Source organism: Leuciscus leuciscus, assembly GCF_965113295.1.
Source record: "Leuciscus leuciscus genome assembly, chromosome: 17".
In the NCBI taxonomy this organism is placed as follows: Eukaryota; Metazoa; Chordata; class Actinopteri; order Cypriniformes; family Leuciscidae; genus Leuciscus; species Leuciscus leuciscus.
In genome coordinates, this window is record NC_138741.1 from 27,954,652 (window position 1) to 27,975,449 (window position 20,798).

Sequence of the window (20,798 nt, forward strand, 5' to 3'; positions counted from 1 at the left end):
CATTAGCAACATAATGAACGTCATCAACATGAATTACTGTTGGGCCTGAAGATCAAGATAATGCATAAATCAGAAAACGAACACATCAAGGGCAGAATAAATGTTCGTCTGCAAGCTCATTTTCTGGTGCATAAATGCTATGGATCAGTCTTTGGTCATCTTTTGGAGAGAGAATTACAACATGTCGGTGGTCTGATCCCACCGAACCCAAAGGTACTGAACCCAAATCTCACAGGAAACTTGTGTCTTTCTACAGAGCAGGAAGCGACAGTCCTGTTCAAGCTGTTCAATAACCTTTTGACTTAATCACATTCCAAATTCTTGTATTTTAAAACTAAGAGTCTTAAAAAAAACATAAGCATAATCAAAAATCCATAAACATAAGTTTAAACATAAGCAGACAAAAACAGACAACTTGACCATGAAGAATAGCATACAGTCATTGACTTTGGAGAATAAGCAATTAAACACATAGCAACAACCCAAAACACATTAGAAACCATTCAGCAACACCCTGGCAATCACTCAAAACACTGAGCATTGTGATGGCGAGTTTTGCCAATGCAAACGCCATCAACATTTTCTTAAAAAAGAATTAAAATCTAGTTTTCTTTACGGTTTCTGAGGAACTTCTAGATGTAGTTTGATGTGTCATTGTTCATTTGAATAGAGACCAATCAGAGAGCTGTTATTATAGCTGAGAAATAAATTATCTATGTTTTTGTTCCTTTATAACTGAAATAGAAAGCAATTACTGAGCCAAGAAAGATGTCCAAACACATGACAAACATGAACGCTAATTCAATCAAAGGCCCTGAAAGACTGGAGCTGCTGTGGAGATTAGCATACTAAGTTAACAGGATCAGTTAATTTGAGTCACAGCCTGTCTAACCAAAACCAGCTGATGTTTTCTTCAGGCATTATATAGTTTAAAAGTCCCGGGAAAGGATGGGAATAAACTACAGGCATGCACATCTCTTTCATAGTTAGATTTTGTCTGTCTGTTCATGCAACCATGTTTTGCAACTTATTTGTTTGTTCAGTGTCGCCAATCACAGATTTAACATGTCATGTTTAAAAGTCATACATTATATTTGCATAAGTACATGCAAGCTGAAGAAATGGAATGGAAATTTCCCAGCTTACAGGATGTTTGATTGCATAAGTGTTTGTTGTGGTTCCTTGCTCTTAATGGTATAAGTGAATTACAGGTATCTTATTTGGTGTAATTGAATGCAAAATTACAGAAGGGCTGAGAGGACTTTTAAGAAAAGGATCCATTTGTATTTCTTTTAATGTGACCAGTGCTGCAACCTAAAGGATTGTTTGAGATACTACATGATCCTTTTTCTAATAAAACTTGATGCAAGAATATTTCAGATGAACAGGAAATCAGTTGATAACTTATCCCTAAAATCAGAGGGAAATGATAGGTGAATAACACTGGTGATGTAGAAGCACCTTACCCTGGTTTCAAGCCTAAACTATACACTGTAAATGTGTCCCTCAAATCTGATTGGTTGATTGGAATGTTGTTCCAGATGTTGATCCAGGAACAAGTTGTACTTGGTGAAATCATGTTCACCAATACCTTTTATATCACAAAGTGACAACTTTCATTTCAATTATGGTTCAAGCAAAATGAAAAGCAAAATTACAATTGTGGTTTGTTTAAAAGTTGATCATTATATACGAGTGTAAAATTGTTTGGTTTCCCTATAGTCCATAATCCATTTACAAAACTTGCAAGTCATTACAGAAGCAGATGTGCAAGTATGATGCTTAGGATTGGAACATGCAACTGTGATCTACCTAATTAACTTTTTCTAATATGCTCAAATCTTGGACCTGTTCAGATGGGTCATGACCCTTGCAGATGGGCCTTGAACTCTATTGCGTGTCCTTTTTTCCTAAAGTGATTAAATATCCTAATGCAATGAAAAAAATTACATTCTGACCATATAATTCATTTTGGAAATACTCTGTGTTTGCACAACATTTCATTGTTTATCATTTACAGAAGCACTATTCTCACATAGAGACAGGTAGAACTTCAGGCGGAAGGGTGTAATTCAATAGATGCTTAAACAAATTGAGCATTCAGTGAAAGTGCAGTAACTGAGTTACGTCTTTACCTAAGCAGTTTAATATCATACATAGGGCACAAAACCGTAACCTCAGAAACAAAAACTCCCTCATTTTGAATGCAGTGGGATCTGAAAACACACCAACAACATCAAGCTTCAAGAGACTTTGTGCATCAAGCTTTTTGACAGACATTGTGATGAAGTAATTAAAATGCATAAATGTGTACTTATTGTTTGTTTTATTGTTTTTTTAAAAAAAATCTTGACGGAGGGTTGAAGCTGGTCGAGTTGCATACTTTAAAAATTGAAAAATAAATTAATAAAAGTCACAATTTAAATATGGGTGTGTTTACTTGTATCATATATCAAAAAAGAGAATCAACAATATCCCTGAACTCTAATACCGGTGTATGAGAGCTTAATAAATATTCTGATCACTGTCATCTGACTGCACTAGAGCTAATCATATTTGAATTACAACGTTTCTTTGCATGTTTGTAACTAATGTCAGAAGCTGCCTCATGTGATGTTCTCACTGTTGCATATAATCAGTTTGATGAGGTCAATCGTTGATGTTTACAAAATAACAGTGTGCAAGCTAGAATGCAACAGTACCCTTCCAGAAGTAAACCCTCATTAATTTTCTCCGAAGAAAAAAATTAAATAAAAAAATTAATTAAATTGTTCTTGTAAACACAATACGATTACGCGGTAGCGAAAACTACCCACATTCCTGCAGGAAATTTTGCCAATCGCTAGTTTGTTACTATTGAAACAGGAATCCTTCACTTACTTGGATTTTCCGATTCGTTTCTACAAAATTTTTTTTTTTTAAATATTAATAATACTTTTTTTTTAATTACAATTAAAGAGACATAATAAGTTGATAAATGTGTAGATATTTGTAAATGTTTTAATTAATAATAAAAGTTTATTAGTTTTTGTTTTTGTTATTGTTTGGTTTCTTTTTCTTTTTTTATTGTTTGGTTTCACTTTGGTCATTTACTTCTAGGAAACTTAGGCTTTATGCCATTTATGCAGTGTAAAATCGACTAAAATTAAATTCGACAGGATAAAACCTGACAACATTTAAATGACATTTTCATAAAATAGTAACTAAATAAATAACCACAAAAACAAATAAATAACACATTGATCAGGCAGAAAGTGTTTTGGCCTTAGTGGATGTTGAGAACAGAATAATTAGCCTGTATAGTAGCATACATGACTGCTGACATGTTTGCATCAGTTTTAGGCCTACACAGCCATAATGCATGCACAAAGTTTCAGCAGAAAGCAAAAAATCCCTGAGACCCTGAGAGTAAGGAAGGAACCATGGTACAAAGAGGAAACCCACACTGATCTGGGGTGCATTTCTTGAAGCCAACTATGGTCAGAGGTTTCGTTGTCTTTACCAACACAATTCAACAGATTGTTGGCTAACAATGCTTTTGGGAAACCCACCTCTGGGCTGCATCCGAAATCACTTACTTCCCTACTATATAGTAGGTGAAAAATAGCATGTGACAAAAGACTTTCTCAATTCACAGTACTCATAAAAGTACTGCTCTACTGCCATCATGTGGTGAGTGCATGGACCAAAAAGACCCAATTCCCTTTATTCAGATTAAAGATTACCCAAGATTAAAGAGATATATATACGATCTGATACATCTTATGTAAAGTATGTTCTCCTGCATATGCAAACGCCATTAGGTTTAGTTGGGCTATCATGTTGTGCAGAAAATCTTTTTGCTGTTTCACTTCTGCTTTTGCACTCACATGATTATTGTGACTCATCTGGCTTATGTTACTATTTGTTCTAGAAGTAGGCTAGTTTTAGAACAAATGTAAGCCAATCAATAGAGAGTTAGAACACCTTACCTCGCTTTTCTGAGCAACAACACCTTTTTATTCTGCTAGACATAATTGTGTATCATTTCTGATTTTCCAAATTAGCAATTCCTGAAAAATAATGGGAAGTGGTTTGTATTTTTGACCAGTTTCTCTCAAATCCCCTCTCAAATAAACAGAATGGCAGAGGTTTGATTAAGTTATAATTTAACCAGGCCTATAGATCCTCTCTAAAAGGACAATTGTTATAGGCCTACCTATAAATTGCCTATCCTCATACCTCAGAGGACAACCGGTTTGGCTAGGCTACTATCTTGTTACGAGAGAACCCGTCAAAATATTAAGAATGAATGGGTAGGCTAAGGAATTCAATCCACTGTTTGTCTTATACAGTAGGCTAGGCTGTCAGTCAAGGGTAAACGGCAAGAACAAAGCAACATTAAATGAAAGAATTGTTTGGATTCAGGCTACAGTTTATTCTAATAATAAAAAAATAATAAGATTTTTATTGACAGTTAGGCTCCAGCACTGTACAATTATAAATGGATTGTTTTTGACATGTGCCCTTTGGTAAAAACAGAGGTAATCGATTTTGCACTAGGGAATCTTCCTCTGGATCTGCAACGTGAATTTTAAACATCAGCTAATATGATTATGATAATGTGAGGAAAGTGTGGCATTTTAGGGTTTACAAAGTGTCAGTGAATGTTACATGAGGAAATTCTGTATTTCAAACTTGAGTAGCCTAAACACGAGTTAACGTTCGTGTTTTGACTTGTCGGAAACTCCCACCACAAGTCAGATTCAGTCAGTCATTCGACTGCAACGTTATTTCCTGCAACGATGCGACATGAGGTGATGCGCGTTAGGAAACGATAAAAGCTCGAGTTTATAGCGTTTGAATTTAACAAAGGAACATGAAATAAGGTAACGTAACAGTTTATGAATCATTTCAACTTTCTCAATTTGATTTACACATTTTAAAAAAAGTTTGTCGCGAAGCTGTTTAGCGGAACGTCAAATCAAGGGATTAATCTGAATTAAACAAGGAACTTGAAATTACAGCACGACTGCACAGTCTATGTCCTTCTATCGTTTTAACTACTTTTTATTATTATTGTGGTTATTGTTAAGAGATCTGGCTTACTTGATGTTGTGTTATTTAACAACTGAATTAAGTTACTGAATCAGTGTTCACTGTAAAATGATGTACAGTCAATACTTTTTTCTTTTTTTTGTGGCTGCACTTCCCTATGAAGTTTTATGTAGGCTACATTGATATATTTCATTAGTGCACAATGTTGATTTTACATCCGGGAATAGACTGGATGGTCTTAGATTAGATTATTGTTTTGTTCACATGTGTATCTATTTCTTGAGGTTTATGTTCATAATGAGACAATAACGAGTTTACTCCAGGATTTAAGCACTTAAGTCACTTATTTGCTCTTATTGCCTCATGGTGTTCAACAGAGGATTAAAGGGAAGTCCCCACCCTTTTTATGCTATGTATGGTGGTGACTATATCTGGTGGGAAATGTAGCATCATTGCCATTGTGGTGATGACTATATGACTAACACTTCTGGTCTTATAAATAGTTTAGCTTTATGGTAAATTGTTGCCAGTGTACTAAAACCATTTATGAGAGGCCAAAAACACGCAATCAAGCGTGTATTTTGAACTGTGTCTGGCTTTAATATTCATCCAGTTGAGTATCATAATGTGTAATGAAGATCTCATACATGTTTGTAGAGTCAAAGCTTGTGGGCCATAAAGTCTAACAACCTGAATTTCCCTCCCAGGAAAGATGAGAGACAGGCTGGCTGAACTGGGAGGTGTTGCCACCAAAGTCCACAGCGAGGAGGAAGAGCAAGTGGATAGTGGAGAAGATGTGGACAATGGTGAATTTGAACAGCATGCAGTGGTGTTCGAGGGCGAGGACATCATGGAGGACACCTTCAGAGAAGCCCAATCCATCCAGAAAGAGATCTCCCAACTCAGGATGGAGGTCAAGAGACTGGGTAAACAGAACACACGCTTTCTCACCTCTGTCAGACGCATTAGCAGCATCAAACGCGACTCGAACACGATTGCACGCAGCATCAAGACGAAAGGGGAGAGCTTGTATGCTCGGATAAAGAAGCTGGATGCACTTTGTAAAGAGTTGGAGGAGAAACACGGAGCCCATTCAGCTTTGGTGCGCATGATACACGGCCAGTTCGTCTCTATAACGGGTTCTTTTCATGAGGTTATGAATGAATACAACAACGCCGAAATGGCACAGAGGGACAACTGCAAGACTCGTATCCAAAGGCAGGCGGGGATCATGGGTAAAGAAGTGAGTGGAGATCAAATCGAAGAAATGATTGAGACCGGCAAGTGGAACGTTTTTTCCGACGACTTGCTCACAGACGGGCGAACCGCTCGTTCAGCGCTCACTGAGATCGAGAATCGCCACAAGGAGCTTTTGGAGTTGGAAAGTCGCATCCGAGACATCCATGATCTGTTTTTCCAGCTGGCTTTGCTGGTGGAGGAACAAGGGCCCATGGTGGACAACATTGAGGCAAATGTATATGCCACCCAAGACTATGTGACCAAAGCTACAGCTCAGATAAAGAAGGCTGTCAAATACAAGAAGAAAAACCCTTGTCGACAGATCTTCTGTTGCTGTTTTCCATGTTGCAATAAATGATCTGTGTTAAAGCCTTCTGATTTCACATACGCCATAGCATATTAAACGAACAACAGTCTTTCATTCTGGTGTTAACCATGTCGTGTGATTTACTTTGTAGAGAACAACCAATGCCCAGTGCCTGCGCTTGATTGTTGCCATTGCAAAAAAGCTTTTTGACTTGTTCTAAACCACAGGAGCTGCAATGCAGTTGAGCTGAAGTGATACTGCAATGTCACTGCTACTCTTCTGTAAGTGTCACAGGACATTCACTTGATGTGTAAAAGATATTAAAAAGGAAACCACAAGTGTTTTTACACCCATGTACAGTGCAAGCAAACATTATACAGAAACAAGTTTTATTACTGCTTTATTTTAAGATACATTTGTGTGTGTGTGATTGTTGTGTTAATTTAATAAATAATATTTTATCTTTGAATGCCTTTATGTTTGTTTTATCACCATATTGTTCTGCAGTTCATTATTGTAACATTTATGCAATACACTGTATTGCATCATTGTTGGTTTCCCAACTAGGAAAGTTACTTCTGCAATATGACTTGCAAAAGGAGTTGTGTAAAGGGTTTAGTGGTTTGGAAATAAAACCCAACAATTCTATTCATTTGAACAAACACTGAGAAGAATCAGCATGTTCTTTCTTTATTGATGGTTGCATTTGCATCAGAATCAGTTTAAGAAATCTGTCAGCTTTCCATGCTTGCTTTCAAAGTAGCATTACAACATGATATTCCAATTAAAACTACCAGGAGTGGGGTTTGAACCCACGAGGACATTTGTCCATTGGATCTTAAGTCCAACGCCTTAACCACTCGGCCATCCTGGTGGATGAAGAGTTCAAGTGACCTCGAAAGTTACATTTTTTAGAGGAAATGTATTCTGTTGTTTCTATGTTTCGATTGACCACATCTACCCGCAGAGCAGCTTTTTTTTCTTCTTCTTCTTCTTCTTTTTTTTTTCTTTAAAGAAAATGCATCTCATTAAACTAGGTAGTAAGACCTTTCAGTTTTGATTGTAGTTGTGTTTGAGGTCACAAGTTATACATTTGTATCTTGAAGGTTTTTGATAGTTTCGAAAAAGAATATAGAAGTACATTCATAAAGCTTAAAAAGGACAACAACACTACAAATGTAAAGCAATGGTGCATATGCCTAAGAAAAATTATAGTTATATGCAGGTGCTTTTAGTATAAAGTGACACAAATATCTGGAAGAATAGTGGGGTTAAATAATTTAATCTATTAACAAAGTTAGCTTTGTCACTTGTTTCTCTGTTGGTTGCTTGCATGTCCAACACCTTAACCTTGGTTGCATGTGAGATTCTTAAGACCTTGTGTATGAAATAGGTAACTGTAGGATCATTCAGAGCTGCTGATGTGTATTTGGGCTCACCGAATTTCAATTTCGTAGCTTTTGTAGTAGTTCAATAAAATAAGGCACCGTATTGGCAGCAAAGAAAGAAACTATACAGTATATGCTGTAAACTTGTTCAGTTCAATCTGCTTGTATCAATACAGTTTCATTTATGAGATAACATTCAATTTTCTTTCTTTTTTCCTCAGTTCAGACTGTAATGTGACAGTCTAAAGTCTGTAATATTGCATTAGTTCCAACTTTGGTCTTTTCTTCTGTGTATTTTGCATGTGATGTGAATGTGATGAGGCCTACAGACAGTCTGATATTGTGTGTGTTGTAATTGTAACTGCAGTTGGCACAGCATCTGTGTATGACAGGCCTATAACTTTAATGCATTGGCATGTATGAATGCCTTTGTAATGTCTTTCTCAGCAAGCACACACAAATTATCTGGCGTAATCAAAGTGTTTTGGACTTTAGTATTGATACTCTAAATAGTTTCCCAATAATAAAGTAAATAAAAATATATATATTTATATAAAAATATTTAAAATGTATTTGAAGTCACATTTTCCCCATCAGGTTCAAGTGATTCTTAACAACACTGGAGGTGTGCTGCCATGTTACACCATTAGATGTCAGAATTTAACTTTTTAGGTCTCAACAGAAAGTCTCTTGTCTGTTAAATGATGTTCAAGTAACTGGAGTAAATTAATACTCTAGAATACTCTATGGTTTCACAGACAAGGCTTAAGTCTAGTCCCAGACTAAAATGCATTATTGAGCTGTTTTAACTGAAAGCACCTTGCACTGGGAAATCTTAAAATATGTCAGTGCCATTGTTTTGTCTCAAGATGCACATTTATAAAAGGCACATTTATAAAAAAAATTACGTAAATGCCCTAATTGAACTAAGGCTTAATCCTGGCTTAATCTATGCCTTGTCTGTGAAACCTGACTATAAGCAACTGAATAAAGTTGCCCCCTTAAATGATGAATAAAAGTGAAGTCAGTGAAGAGAAATCTCTAGATCTTAGGGGCCTGAAAAATATGAGGTTCAATTTGTGCCAAAAATACATTTCATTTGTCCTTGTCTACAGTAATTATTATAATTAGGCTATATGTTGAAGTGTATGTGCTCTGTTTATGTTGTCTTGTGCTGTAGTCTTTACTGTCGTCTTCTTCTGTAGTCTTTCTCTGTCGTCCTTGCTGTAGTCTTGTTCTCATATGAAGAGAACCGTGAAAGACTCTGAAGAGTACGGTGGCCGAGAGAGCTCAACGCGCTGCAACTGAAGAAAACACATGCAAATAGAAAAACACCTGCAAATTAAGAAAACATCTTCATCAGTTTCAAAACACACGTGTTCTCCAAATACTCACAACACAACCAAATACAGAAACGCGCTGCAAAAGTTCACAACACAAACAAATCAGAAACGCGCTGCAAATAGGACAGAACACAATGGAAATGTTTCCGGGGAAGCCAATAAGTGACGGACCCGACTGGGACGTGCTTACAGCTGTCTACTTTAATTTAATTTAATTTATTATTTTATTTTTGTTGCAAAACATACAGAGATTGCACGTTTATGACATACAACTTTGTATAGCCTACAATATAAATGTATTTATAATATGTTTAATGTCATAAGAATACTAATCAGAAAAGAACAAGCTGAAGACTAAAATAAATGAAAGAAAAAAAGATAGAGAAAAAGAACATGAGGGAAAGATATTAATATATACATCAGTTACATTGTACACATTCATGTTATGTTAAAATAAGTTTCATAAGAAATGATAGAATGAAGGGTCCAAATCATAGACAGTAGGCTATATAAGAGGTCCAAATATGAGACGGCGCTGCGTTGTCATGGGAACATCCCAGGTGAAAATAATGAGGAAATTACATTGGCTTTCGTTGCTCCCTTCATCAAGTCCGTTCCAAACGGCTACATAATGGCACACAAGTGCCCCGCTCCCTCCAAAGTGCCCACTTCAAGGGCTCTGCCGTCTGCCCTTTAAAGGGAGTAACGTTAGGGCATAGGTAATGCTCACGAGCAATAAAAACGTCCCAGCCGGGTCCGTCACTTATTGGGTTCCCCGGAAACATTTCCGTTGTGTTCTGTCCTATTTGCAGCGCGTTTCTGTATTTGGTTGTGTTGTGAACTTTTGCAGCGCGTTTCTGTATTTGGTTGTGTTGTGAGTATTTGGAGCACACGTGTGTTGTGAAACTGATGAAGATGTTTTCTTAATTTGCAGGTGTTTTTCTATTTGCATGTGTTTTCTTCAGTTGCAGCGCGTTGAGCTCTCTCGGCCACCGTAGAAGAGGACTGTATAAAAGTTTCTGTGGTAACCTGGGAAACTGCTATATTTCTGCTGTTCCATAAGCGCCACCTACCGTCAGAGAGTGAATTTGCATTTTTATTATTACCGTATTCTGTTTTTGTGTTCTGTTTTGCGAAAATCGAATTAAAGGTTATTTTATGCCTGTCCTATATACTGTGTGTGTATATATATATAGGCTATATATTGGCCTGGCACACAGACACAACATTTTTTTTTATATATCTGTACACATTGCGTCCAAACACATTTTATGAAACAGCCTCCCATAGACGCCAGTAAAGACAACAGAACAAGAGTACATTAAGGACGACAGAGAAAGACGAAAGAAGGCAACAGAGAAAGATGACAGAAGAAGAAGGCAGAACAATATGACATAACCAGTGAACATAGCCTACACATCAACTTATACAAATTTATCTGAACAAGTAGGCAATGACTGTAGACAATAGGACAAATAGTTTGAAGCCCAAAGCAATCGACTCATCTTGGCACAAATGTAAACTTACATAAAAAAAAAAAAAGACTAGATTAAAAAAAAACTTTTGAAAACAGGTTTCAAAGTGCATGTTTTTGAAAAGAGACCATGTAAACTACAAAAACATGAATTTGTGAAAACAGTGACGTCATGCGCATGCGTATTACATGTTCAACTTCAGTCTATAGGCGCGTAGTGTCTCCTAGATGTAGACATCACCACCTATACTGGCCTGGCAGCATAATACAGCATTTTAGTTTTTGTGGATAGTTTCAACAACATTGTCGTATGTTCGTGACAGCCGCAGGGGCAAAACTTTTCTTTTTTAATTAAATCATTGTAGTGAAAACATAACCTTGGTTTGTTTGCTGGTTTCAGGACCACCTCTCAGAAACCTGTTTACTGACAGCAACACAAACCTGTAAACATTGAAGTAGTCCAATTAAAGTTAGCATGCTTCTACCAGGAGTGGGGTTTGAACCCATGAGGACATATGTCCATTGGATCTTAAGTCCAACACCTTAAAGGGATAGTTCACCCAAAAATGAAAATTCTGTCATCATTTACTCACCCTCAAGTTGTTCCAAACCTGTATGAGTTTCTTTGTTCTGCTGAACACAAAGGAAGATATTTGGACAGATCTCGGTCCCCATTGACTACCATAGTATATATTTTTTCCTACCATGGAAGTCAATGGGGACCGAGATCTGTTTGATTAAAACATTCTTCCAAATATCTTCCTTTGTGTTCAGCAGAACAAAGAAACTCATACAGGTTTGGAACAACTTGAGGGTGAGTAAATGATGACAGAATTTTCATTTTTGGGTGAACTATCCCTTTAACCACTCGGCCATCCTGGTCGCAGGAGTGCAAAATTAATCTAAAATATGGTGCCAAGAATACTCAAATAGACAACATTTAGCAAATATTAAAAGTGTCTCGGTTCTCTTGCAGAACAGTTGTGTAGGCTTAAACCCTTTAAGTTCCTATTAATTTATTAATCACCTAAATGTGTTATTGATTTACCACGTATTCAGCAATCTTTTAGTTCAGAGTCCAGATTTATTTAATATAACTGTTGCTTCTCCAATAGTTGAATATGCCTGTGTAATTCATAATCATCACTAAAGAAGCCAAGCCATTTTTCTAGGTCATTTTATCAAATAAAGTGACTTTGATCAGACAGTCAGATGTTATTGCTTCCCGTGAAGCTCAAAATGAATCATTCTCATTCTGTAAAACGAGACAAATCAAATAAGACCTTCTGAAATCCATGCAATGTTTATTTAATACACATTTTAATGAAAAAATATTTAATTTTGATTGAATAAGACTGTATCATGCAATCTTGTTTTGTGTATTATACTGTGTGCTCTCTCTAAATCTCTCTCTCTCTTTCTCTCTGCCACTCACTCAGAGTCTGGTTCTCTCGCTCAGCATCGTCTCATCCAGACAGGGAGTTTTTGCTGACAAGGAAACAAGCCTTTTCACCGTAGCTCAACTTTCAGTTTTCACGGTACTGAATCACTCCTCTCTTCATTGTTCAGGATCCCTTTGAAGATTAAAGTACAAGCCTGAAGACAGGACATCTCTTGGGTCGGATCTTTGTGCTGGCTTTGTTTGCTGCTTTTGGAGAGCCGTTTTCTCTTCTTCACACTTGCAAATGACCTCTTAAGTGGTTGGACAGGCTGTTGGAGCATTTGGATGCACTTTCAAAGCCTAGATGATGTGCTAACTGTGCAAACATTACGAGTGGCAATCCTATAGGATGAGAATCTTACACAAGCCCAGCAGTCTGAAGATAATGGCTATGGTGAGATCTTCACTGCAGAAAGTGATGCTTTTTCTACAGCACATCCAAAGAATGTCTGTCACGTCACCACGTTACCAGAAACTGTGCAAGGTAAAAGAGCGCTTTGTATAAAATTACTTAGTTTGGAGTTGCATTTTATTCAGATCTGTTTGTGATGTGTATTTGGGGTCGCAGATAGTCAGTGATGTTTTGGGAGGTGCAGTAGCACCACGAGGAAAGAAAAGTACAATAACCAAGTTTTCACATTAAGTGGTATTGCAAAAAGAGGCATGAGTAATCGGGGGCTAAATTCAGGTTGAAAAAAAAGCTGTTTCAGGAATCTTGCACAGTTGTTTATTCTCTGGTAGCCTACTGGTACAATCCCAAAGCACTGTATTTTTCATGAATATCAAGAAATTTGCATAACAATTTCACGAAAGGTGGGCTTTTGCATAAGCTTTGTTTAAATCACAGATCATTACCAGGAGTGGGGTTTGAACCCACGAGGACATTTGTCCATTGGATCTTAAGTCCAACGCCTTAACCACTCGGCCATCCTGGTGGATGTGGGAATTAAATTACCTCAAATTGACAAACTTGATTAAGTTGTTTCTTTGCTTCAAAGGACCACATCTACCGGCAGAGCAGCCTTTTCTTTTTTAAATTGGGTAGTATGGCGTCTTTCTTTACAAAGTTACATTGCCAACTGCCTGGCATGCATAATACAGCATTCTTAATTGTTTTCGTGAATCTGTATATTTCATTATGTTTAGAGGTTATAACGATCTACCAGGAGTGGGGTTCAAACCCATGAGAACATTTGTCCATTGGATCTTAAGTCCAACGCCTTAACCACTCGGCCATTTTGGTGGATGTGGCAATAAAATTACCTTAAATTAAGGAACTTGATTAAGTTGTTTCTTTGCTTCAAAGGACCACATCTACCGGCAGAGCAGCCTTTTCTTTTTTAAATTGGGTAGTATGGCGTGTTTCTTTACAAAGTTACATTGCCAACTGCCTGGCATGCATAATACAGCATTCTTAGTCGTTTTCGTGAATCTGTATATTGCATTATGTTTAGAGGTTATAAAGATCTACCAGGAGTGGGGTTCGAACCCACGAGGACATTTGTCCATTGGATCTTAAGTCCAACGCCTTAACCACTCGGCCATCCTGGTGGATGTGTGAATTAAATTACCTCAAATTGACAAACTTGATTAAGTTGTTTCTTTGCTTCAAAGGACCACATCTACCGGCAGAGCAGGCTTTTTTATTTTATTTTTTTAACTAGGTAGTATGCCGTGTTTCTTTACAAAGTTGTATTGCCAACTGCCTGGCATGCATAACAGCGTTTTTAGTCATTTTCGTGGATCTGTATATTGCATTATGTTTAAAGGTTATAAAGTTCTACCAGGAGTGGGGTTCGAACCCACGAGGACATATGTCCATTGGATCTTAAGTCCAACGCCTTAACCACTCGGCCATCCTGGTGGTGATGTGGCTCAAACAACCTTAAATTGTGTAAATAGATTTAGTTGTTTCTTTGTTTCGAATGACCACATACCCACAGAGCAGGTTTTTTATTATTAAAATGCATCACATTAAACTAGGTAAGACATGTCTTTCAGTTTTGATTGTAGTTTAGTTGTATTTAAGGTCAAAGTTTTACATTTGCATCTTGAAGCTTTTTGATAGTTCTGAAAAAAGAATTTAATAGAACATTTATAATGTCTAAACAGTACAACAACACTAACAAATTAAATGTAATGATGTATATACCTGTGAAAAATAAGCAGTTATATGCAGGTACTTTTGGTATAAAGTAATTTTTTTATTTTTAATATTTGGCATGTTTGTGTGCTGCTGCGCGTGTGTGTAATAAGCAGAGTGTACGCGCGTTGTGCACCGGCCTACAGGCACATATTACAAATGAGCCCTTTAAATAACAAAAAAATGTCACTGTTTTCACAAATTCACTTTTTTGTAGTTTACATTGAACGGTGTCGTTTTCAAAAACCTGCACTTTGGAACTCGTTTTCAAAAGTTTGTGTTTTCAGCCCCCCATACTGTTGTGTTTATGAAAGGCCAAAACACATAAAAAGTTTCGGAAAACAGGGAGGTCATGTGCATGCATATTACTTGTTTTAGTCTATAGGCGCGTAAGTGTTTCTTTACAAAGTGACATCGCCAACTACTGGAAAACTTTTCAAAACTGCAAAGGAATTTTTTTTGGAATTTTTAGTACCTTGTCGTGTAAACGTACCCTAAGCTTGTAAATGATTTAATAGGCCACTTAACAAAGTTCATATTGTTACTTGTTGTTTACATCTACATTTTCTTCCAAAGTGGAACACTTATTGCATTATGTTTAAAGGGCATGAAGTTCTACCAGGAGTGGGGTTTGAACCAACAAGGACATGTGTCCATTGGATTTTAAGTCCCACACACCTTTACTGTTTGGCCATCCATGTCAAGTGTTAAGCTTTGATGTCTTTGCTTCTCATGCATCATGCAAGGATGCAGTTGGTGTCGTAACTGAGACGGCAGAAACAATAATGTATTGATATTTATTAACTTCTTGATGTCTTAAAACAATGTGCCAATCTCTGATTTTCCAGACTAAAAGCAAACACACTTTACTGCTTATCTGAAAGATGTTCTAAGCCAAGTTTCATTACTCATTTCAAAGATTTGGTATAGGACATACAACTTTTTAAGCATGTTCTTATTTTAGATGATTAGATTTGTACTTTATAAAGCTGCTGCTTGTGTTAAATCTAAGAACATAGATTAAGACAAGTGCAGACGATGCACTTTGCACTTAAACATTAAAAAATAAAAAGCAATAAAAGAGCAAACTCTGCAATATTTTGGCATACTTTATCTATATTAGGGATTTTTCCTAATGTATTTCATTCTTATCATACTTTCACAATGCACATATTTCAGCAGGAAACTTGCCACTAAAGTTCCTCTAGTCTATTTTTTTCCGGAGAAATGTTGTATTATGCACAAACTGCAGTTGGCGCCATATCTATGAGATGGCAAGAACATTAATGCACTGACATTTATAAACCTCTTCTTAATGTCTTCCTCACCACAAGGGAGCCAATCTGTTATTTCTCAGACTAAAAGCAAGCAAACCTTTACTGCTTATCTCAAAGATCTGTTCATCATATGATTGTGTCTCTTCAGAAAATTTGGACTCTGCTCTATTAATACGGATTAGTTTTACGATCTCTTTATTCACTTTTTTATGCAACAAAGTGGTAGTTGCATGGACTGTCAACTGAGGGACAGAAATCTCTCAGATTTCATTAAAATTTCTTAATTTGTGTTTCTAAGATGAACGTAAGTATATCGTGTTTGGAACGACATGAGGGTGAGTAAATGATGACAGAATTTTCACCCTTTATGCTGGGTATCCGCTAAATCTGAAAGTTAATATATGCAACCAAACCGTATGAGTTAGTTTAGTCAACATTTCAATAAAATTGCAATTAACATTTGTGTAGTACAAAATATAAACTTAATTTGGGAGTTTGTTAACTTAAAAAAAATGAGGCAACTTTTTAGGGTTTACAGTGTATCTATCCACTTACAGTATGTTATAGAGTTGTTCAGTTTATTGTCCTAACATCCAGAAAAAACGATATGCTTTTTCCCATGCTCAGACGGTGTGATCAGAGCAGGCATACAGGCTTTCCTGGTTAAAATAAGTCTGTGATTTTTGACGGTTATTGATATTGCTCAGTTTCACATTAGATTGCTTCTTCATTTGCTGTGTCATTGTTGTCCTGCTCATAAATAATTTGGTGAATGCTCAATAATTTGGTGAATTCTCTAATGTGAAAAATGTTGATGATTCACTTATGTTGAACCAAGGAAATTGCAGTGTATTTTTTCTATCCAGCAGCCCAAACTTTTGAATAATTTTATTATACTTGTGTAAATTCACTTTTATCACAACCTCTTTATAATGTGTGCGAAGAACACACAAGATTATGATCATTTTTAAAAACATCTTTGGCAGTAATAATGATGGCAAATGTAATTTTGTTTGGTCTTTCCCAGTTCTACTTATTAGCAGTATAGATAACGGTATTGACATTTTATTGGGTTCCAGCATAATAAGCAAAGACTGTCTGTTATGTCTCTGTCTGATGTCTTTCTTTGGTTGTATATCATCACTGCAGCCCTAAACGAGAGAGCTACATTTCCTCTGATATAAACCAACCAGTCATTATATGTCTGTGGAGGCTTTAAGGCGACTGTCATCATAAATGAAAGTTTTATAGGTAGGAATTACAGCAGACTGCTAAAGGCAAGTGAGATGTCTGCTGTTTGAGGTAATACTTTATTTTGCAAGTAGGTGTGTTCTGTCAACCACAGAGGTTTTGGATTGTTTGTCACTCATTTTCCAGATTTTGTCTTCCTTCATTAGTCTTATTCAACAGCTATTGAAGCAGTGCTATTTCCTCTTCACTTTAATTCTATTTATAGCGGACAGAACAAGGAGAAGATCACTCAATCAGAGTCCATTGAGATTCATTTGAATTGGTGCGGTTTTAACTTCTGCATGCTGTTATGTCTCCTCAGGACATTCAGACAGATGTTGATACCCAGACTGATCTTTCTAAAAGGGCTTTGAGAGGTCAGATCCCAAATACCAAGGCACGAGAGCTTGATAAGTTCAGAGATGTGGACCACATTCATATAGCCTCCAGAAGGTCTGTGCAATATATCCAACAATACAAACAAAACAAACAAACAGATATCTCGAAAACAGAACATAACGTCCTGAATTTCTCTTCAAATTGTCATGTGCTCTTAGAGAGTGTTTGGAGGCCGGTGCAGAGAAATGGACCGGACTTATAGACATCCTTGAAGAGCTTTGGTTGTGTGTAAAGCTGAAAGATGAGGAGCTGACACGGCAAAGGCCGGTGGGAGAGGACGCACATACTTTACTGCAACAGCAAGGCTACTGTACGGTCAGTCACACTGCGTGCATGTTCACAGCTTCTGATTGTAAGGACCATTACATCTCAGTAGAAGGAGAGTTCAGCACTTACAGGCCATTATGAGTGATGTTGTATTATTTTTTATACATAATGTTTTATAATTTACCACTTTGTACCAGCACCTCCTACCCGCATGCACTGATTACATTGCCCTTATAAACAGGCGTCTTCCAGTCCTCAGATATTGTGTATAATAAGACACAATACAAAATAATTAAACCCCTTGATTACTTTTCCCTCAAGCAGAAGCTGTGAATTGATTTTATTTGTTATTGCACTGCTGAATTATTGATGTCCTAGATGTTTTATCATTGCAGTTTATTGCATTTATTGCATTAAATCATTGCATTATTTACATCAGTTGCAGTAAAGCTGTCTTCACAAACAGTACTCAAATATTTATAGCTGTGAACAACATAATGAAGTATTATTTTATATATAACAATTGAATTAATCAGTATTTTACAGAGAAAAAACAACCTTGTCTGCCAGTCTGCACCTCATTTTCCCCACATATTCATTTTTATCTCATTATTATAGTCGGTGGCTCATTATTACATGTGATTTGATGATATTAAATCCATGCAGAATTAATCAAAAGTTTTCCTTCTGATATCGACCACAACACGTCTTCTCTCTGTTTCAACAATTTTGTTCCACAATTTGTCACTTTCAGCTCAGCTAATGTTTGGGTTTCTGCTTTGTTTTCTGATTGCTTTTCAAGTAATTATATCTCCAATTTCACTCCCTCTGATGTGTTCAGAATGAGATGTAATGAATGTCTACATTTAGTTTAAATGTCAGACCTCTGCATCTTTAATGAGCTGTTCGACACAGGCCTTGCACAGAGAGTTGATTGGACAGAATGCAGACGGCACTCTGAATCAGGTGTGTTTGTCTCTGGCCGTCCAACCTACAACAATGGAGGTCCAGAGAAGTACAGAGACGGCTGCAGGTGAGAGACTGTCTTTGACTGTTTTGAATCCTCCAAGAGGAACATTTTGTTTTGTTTTTTAAAGGTTTTTCATTTATAGCAGAGAAGTTCTCAGTTATGTTTCATATCAAAAAAAGCTCAGATCATTTTTGTATTTGGGAAAATTTGATAAGAAATGCCATATTGAAGAGTTCATATTAAAATCTTTTGATTGCAGGCTTTGGGTTTGCAGGCTCAGCAGATATTTTGATAAGTTTGAGACATTGTTGAGATCCCCTCTGAAACTCTGGAGGGGGCAGATGTAAAATTGATATCTTTTTCTTAGGAAAAACATCTGAGAAGCACTTCAACAAAAATGTATTTACTCAAATTGCAGTGTATGAGAGATAATAAAGGTCTCCTCCTATCTTCTTTGTGATATTTATTCATTTTTATGCATGTTTTTTATATATAAATATTTGTTTTATACAACATGAGATGCTCGATAGGCCTATGCACGCATGTACTGTACACTACCGTTCAAAAGTTTGGGGTCTGCAAGATTTTTTTAAAATGTTTTGGTAACACTTTACAATAAGGTTCATTAGTTAACATTAGTTAATTTCTAACATGAACTAACAATACATTTGTTACACTATTTTAATTTTTTTGTTAAGGTTAGTTAATAATAATCCAGCTGTTCATTGTTTGTTCATGTTAGTTCACAGTGCATTAACTAATGTTAATAAATAGAACCTTTGATTTTAATAACATATTAGTAAATGTTGAAATTAATATTAACTAAGATTAATAAATGCTGAAGAAGTATTGTTCATTCTTAGTTCACGTTAACTAAGGTAGTTAACTAATGTTAACTAATGAACCTTATTGTGAAGTGTTACCAATGTTTTTTTTTAAAGAAGACTCTTACGCTCACCAAGACTGCATTTATTTGATCAAAAATACTCTAAAAACAGTAATACTGTGAAATATTTGTACAATTTAAAAATAACTGTTGTGTCACATGATCCTTTAGAAATCATACAAATATGCTGATTTCTTATGCTGAACATAAGAACAATATGCTGACCATTTCTTATTATTATCAATGCATCAGCCTAACTGTTAAACACACTTTATTGCAGTGATATATCACACCTAGCAGTCTTGTCTTGTCCTCAATTGTCTGTTTCTATTAAAGATGCCACCAAGTGTCAAATTTTATGTGTATTGTCTTTCTGATGTAAATGGTCGTCTCCTGGATTCAAACACTAATTTTTTATTACACGTTTCATTTCTGGAGGTCATAGTTTTAGTCTATAGCGTCGTTGCTGCTTGATTTATGTGTCTCTGAAATGGCTCAGTGGAGACAATAAACCTTATAGGACACAAAGTGAAAAGTGAGAGAGTGCTGAAGGGTACGGATGTTAATCTGATCACAGAGGAAAGATCAGAGTCCTCAGTAATGACACACAGTAAGTTCTGGTCCACAGTAATATGGTTAGGACTAATCTTTGTCTATGCTTTATGAACTACTAAACTATTTAGTCCTGGATAACCCCAAATGCCTCTGGCATACAATTGGTACACTGGAGCTCCTTAAGGGGACAATAGCTTTATTATTAAATAATTTAACTAATTGATCAATTATATAATTTGTAATTAAATCGGAACTATAATTTTCTAACATAATCAATAAACAATTCCAATTAGGATGACATAATATCGAACATTTATATAGCAAAGGCATGATAAACTAAATTATCAAAATAAAATTGAAATACCACGTAGAGACTTGAATAGGTGCATCTCTTTGGTATCTGTTCGATACGGTTCACACGCATTGCGTAAGTTGCTGACGCTTTAGGGAAAACTCCTTTTCTCTGAAATGCTGAATCCTGATTGAATTGTATCTGTGCACTTACACAGACAAATGGCATTTCAGGGTGCCCAAATGAGCGGGACAATTTATAGTCGGCACTGAATGCCATTTCATCAGAATCTTTCTCATTCAAGTGCGAAGATCATCTCCTTGCTGGTTCTGAAGAAGAAGAAGAAGAAGAACACGAGAAGCCTTTTTGCTTGCTTGCCATGGAAGAGTCCCAGCAGCAGAGTGATGATGCTGACAGCACTGCAGCTGAGAGACAGCGCTTCTCCTCTGCGGCTATACGGCGAGACTAAACGAGCAAATTTCAATATAAAAGAGCATACTTTCTGCTGCATTTGCTCCAATATGTCACCCCACTAGTGTGGCACATGAAG

The 20,798-nt window shown here is 36.4% G+C and overlaps 2 protein-coding genes across 3 annotated transcripts in view; both read left to right on the plus strand.

The window, feature by feature from the left end:
• Window positions 1–4,710: 4,710 nt before the first annotated feature.
• stx11a (syntaxin 11a) lies at window positions 4,711–7,052 on the plus strand. The gene is made up of 2 exons (XM_082142634.1): window positions 4,711–4,868; window positions 5,745–7,052. Exon 2 carries the CDS (start codon window positions 5,750–5,752, stop codon window positions 6,632–6,634), a length of 885 nt encoding a protein of 294 aa, XP_081998760.1. The 5' UTR covers window positions 4,711–4,868; window positions 5,745–5,749; the 3' UTR covers window positions 6,635–7,052.
• A 4,667-nt stretch (window positions 7,053–11,719) lies between these two features.
• Window positions 11,720–20,798, plus strand: part of LOC309479097 (utrophin-like) — a 47,092-nt gene continuing 38,013 nt past the window's right edge. For both annotated transcript variants that reach the window (XR_014199160.1, XM_082142972.1), the window contains exons 1-4: window positions 11,720–12,713; window positions 17,202–17,332; window positions 17,437–17,593; window positions 18,461–18,578. Coding sequence is in view for 1 of the 2 variants with exons in the window: in XM_082142972.1 (XP_081999098.1) it covers window positions 12,579–12,713; window positions 17,202–17,332; window positions 17,437–17,593; window positions 18,461–18,578 (541 nt within the window). In the remaining variant the exon portion in view is untranslated. The remainder of the gene's footprint in view (window positions 12,714–17,201; window positions 17,333–17,436; window positions 17,594–18,460; window positions 18,579–20,798) is intronic.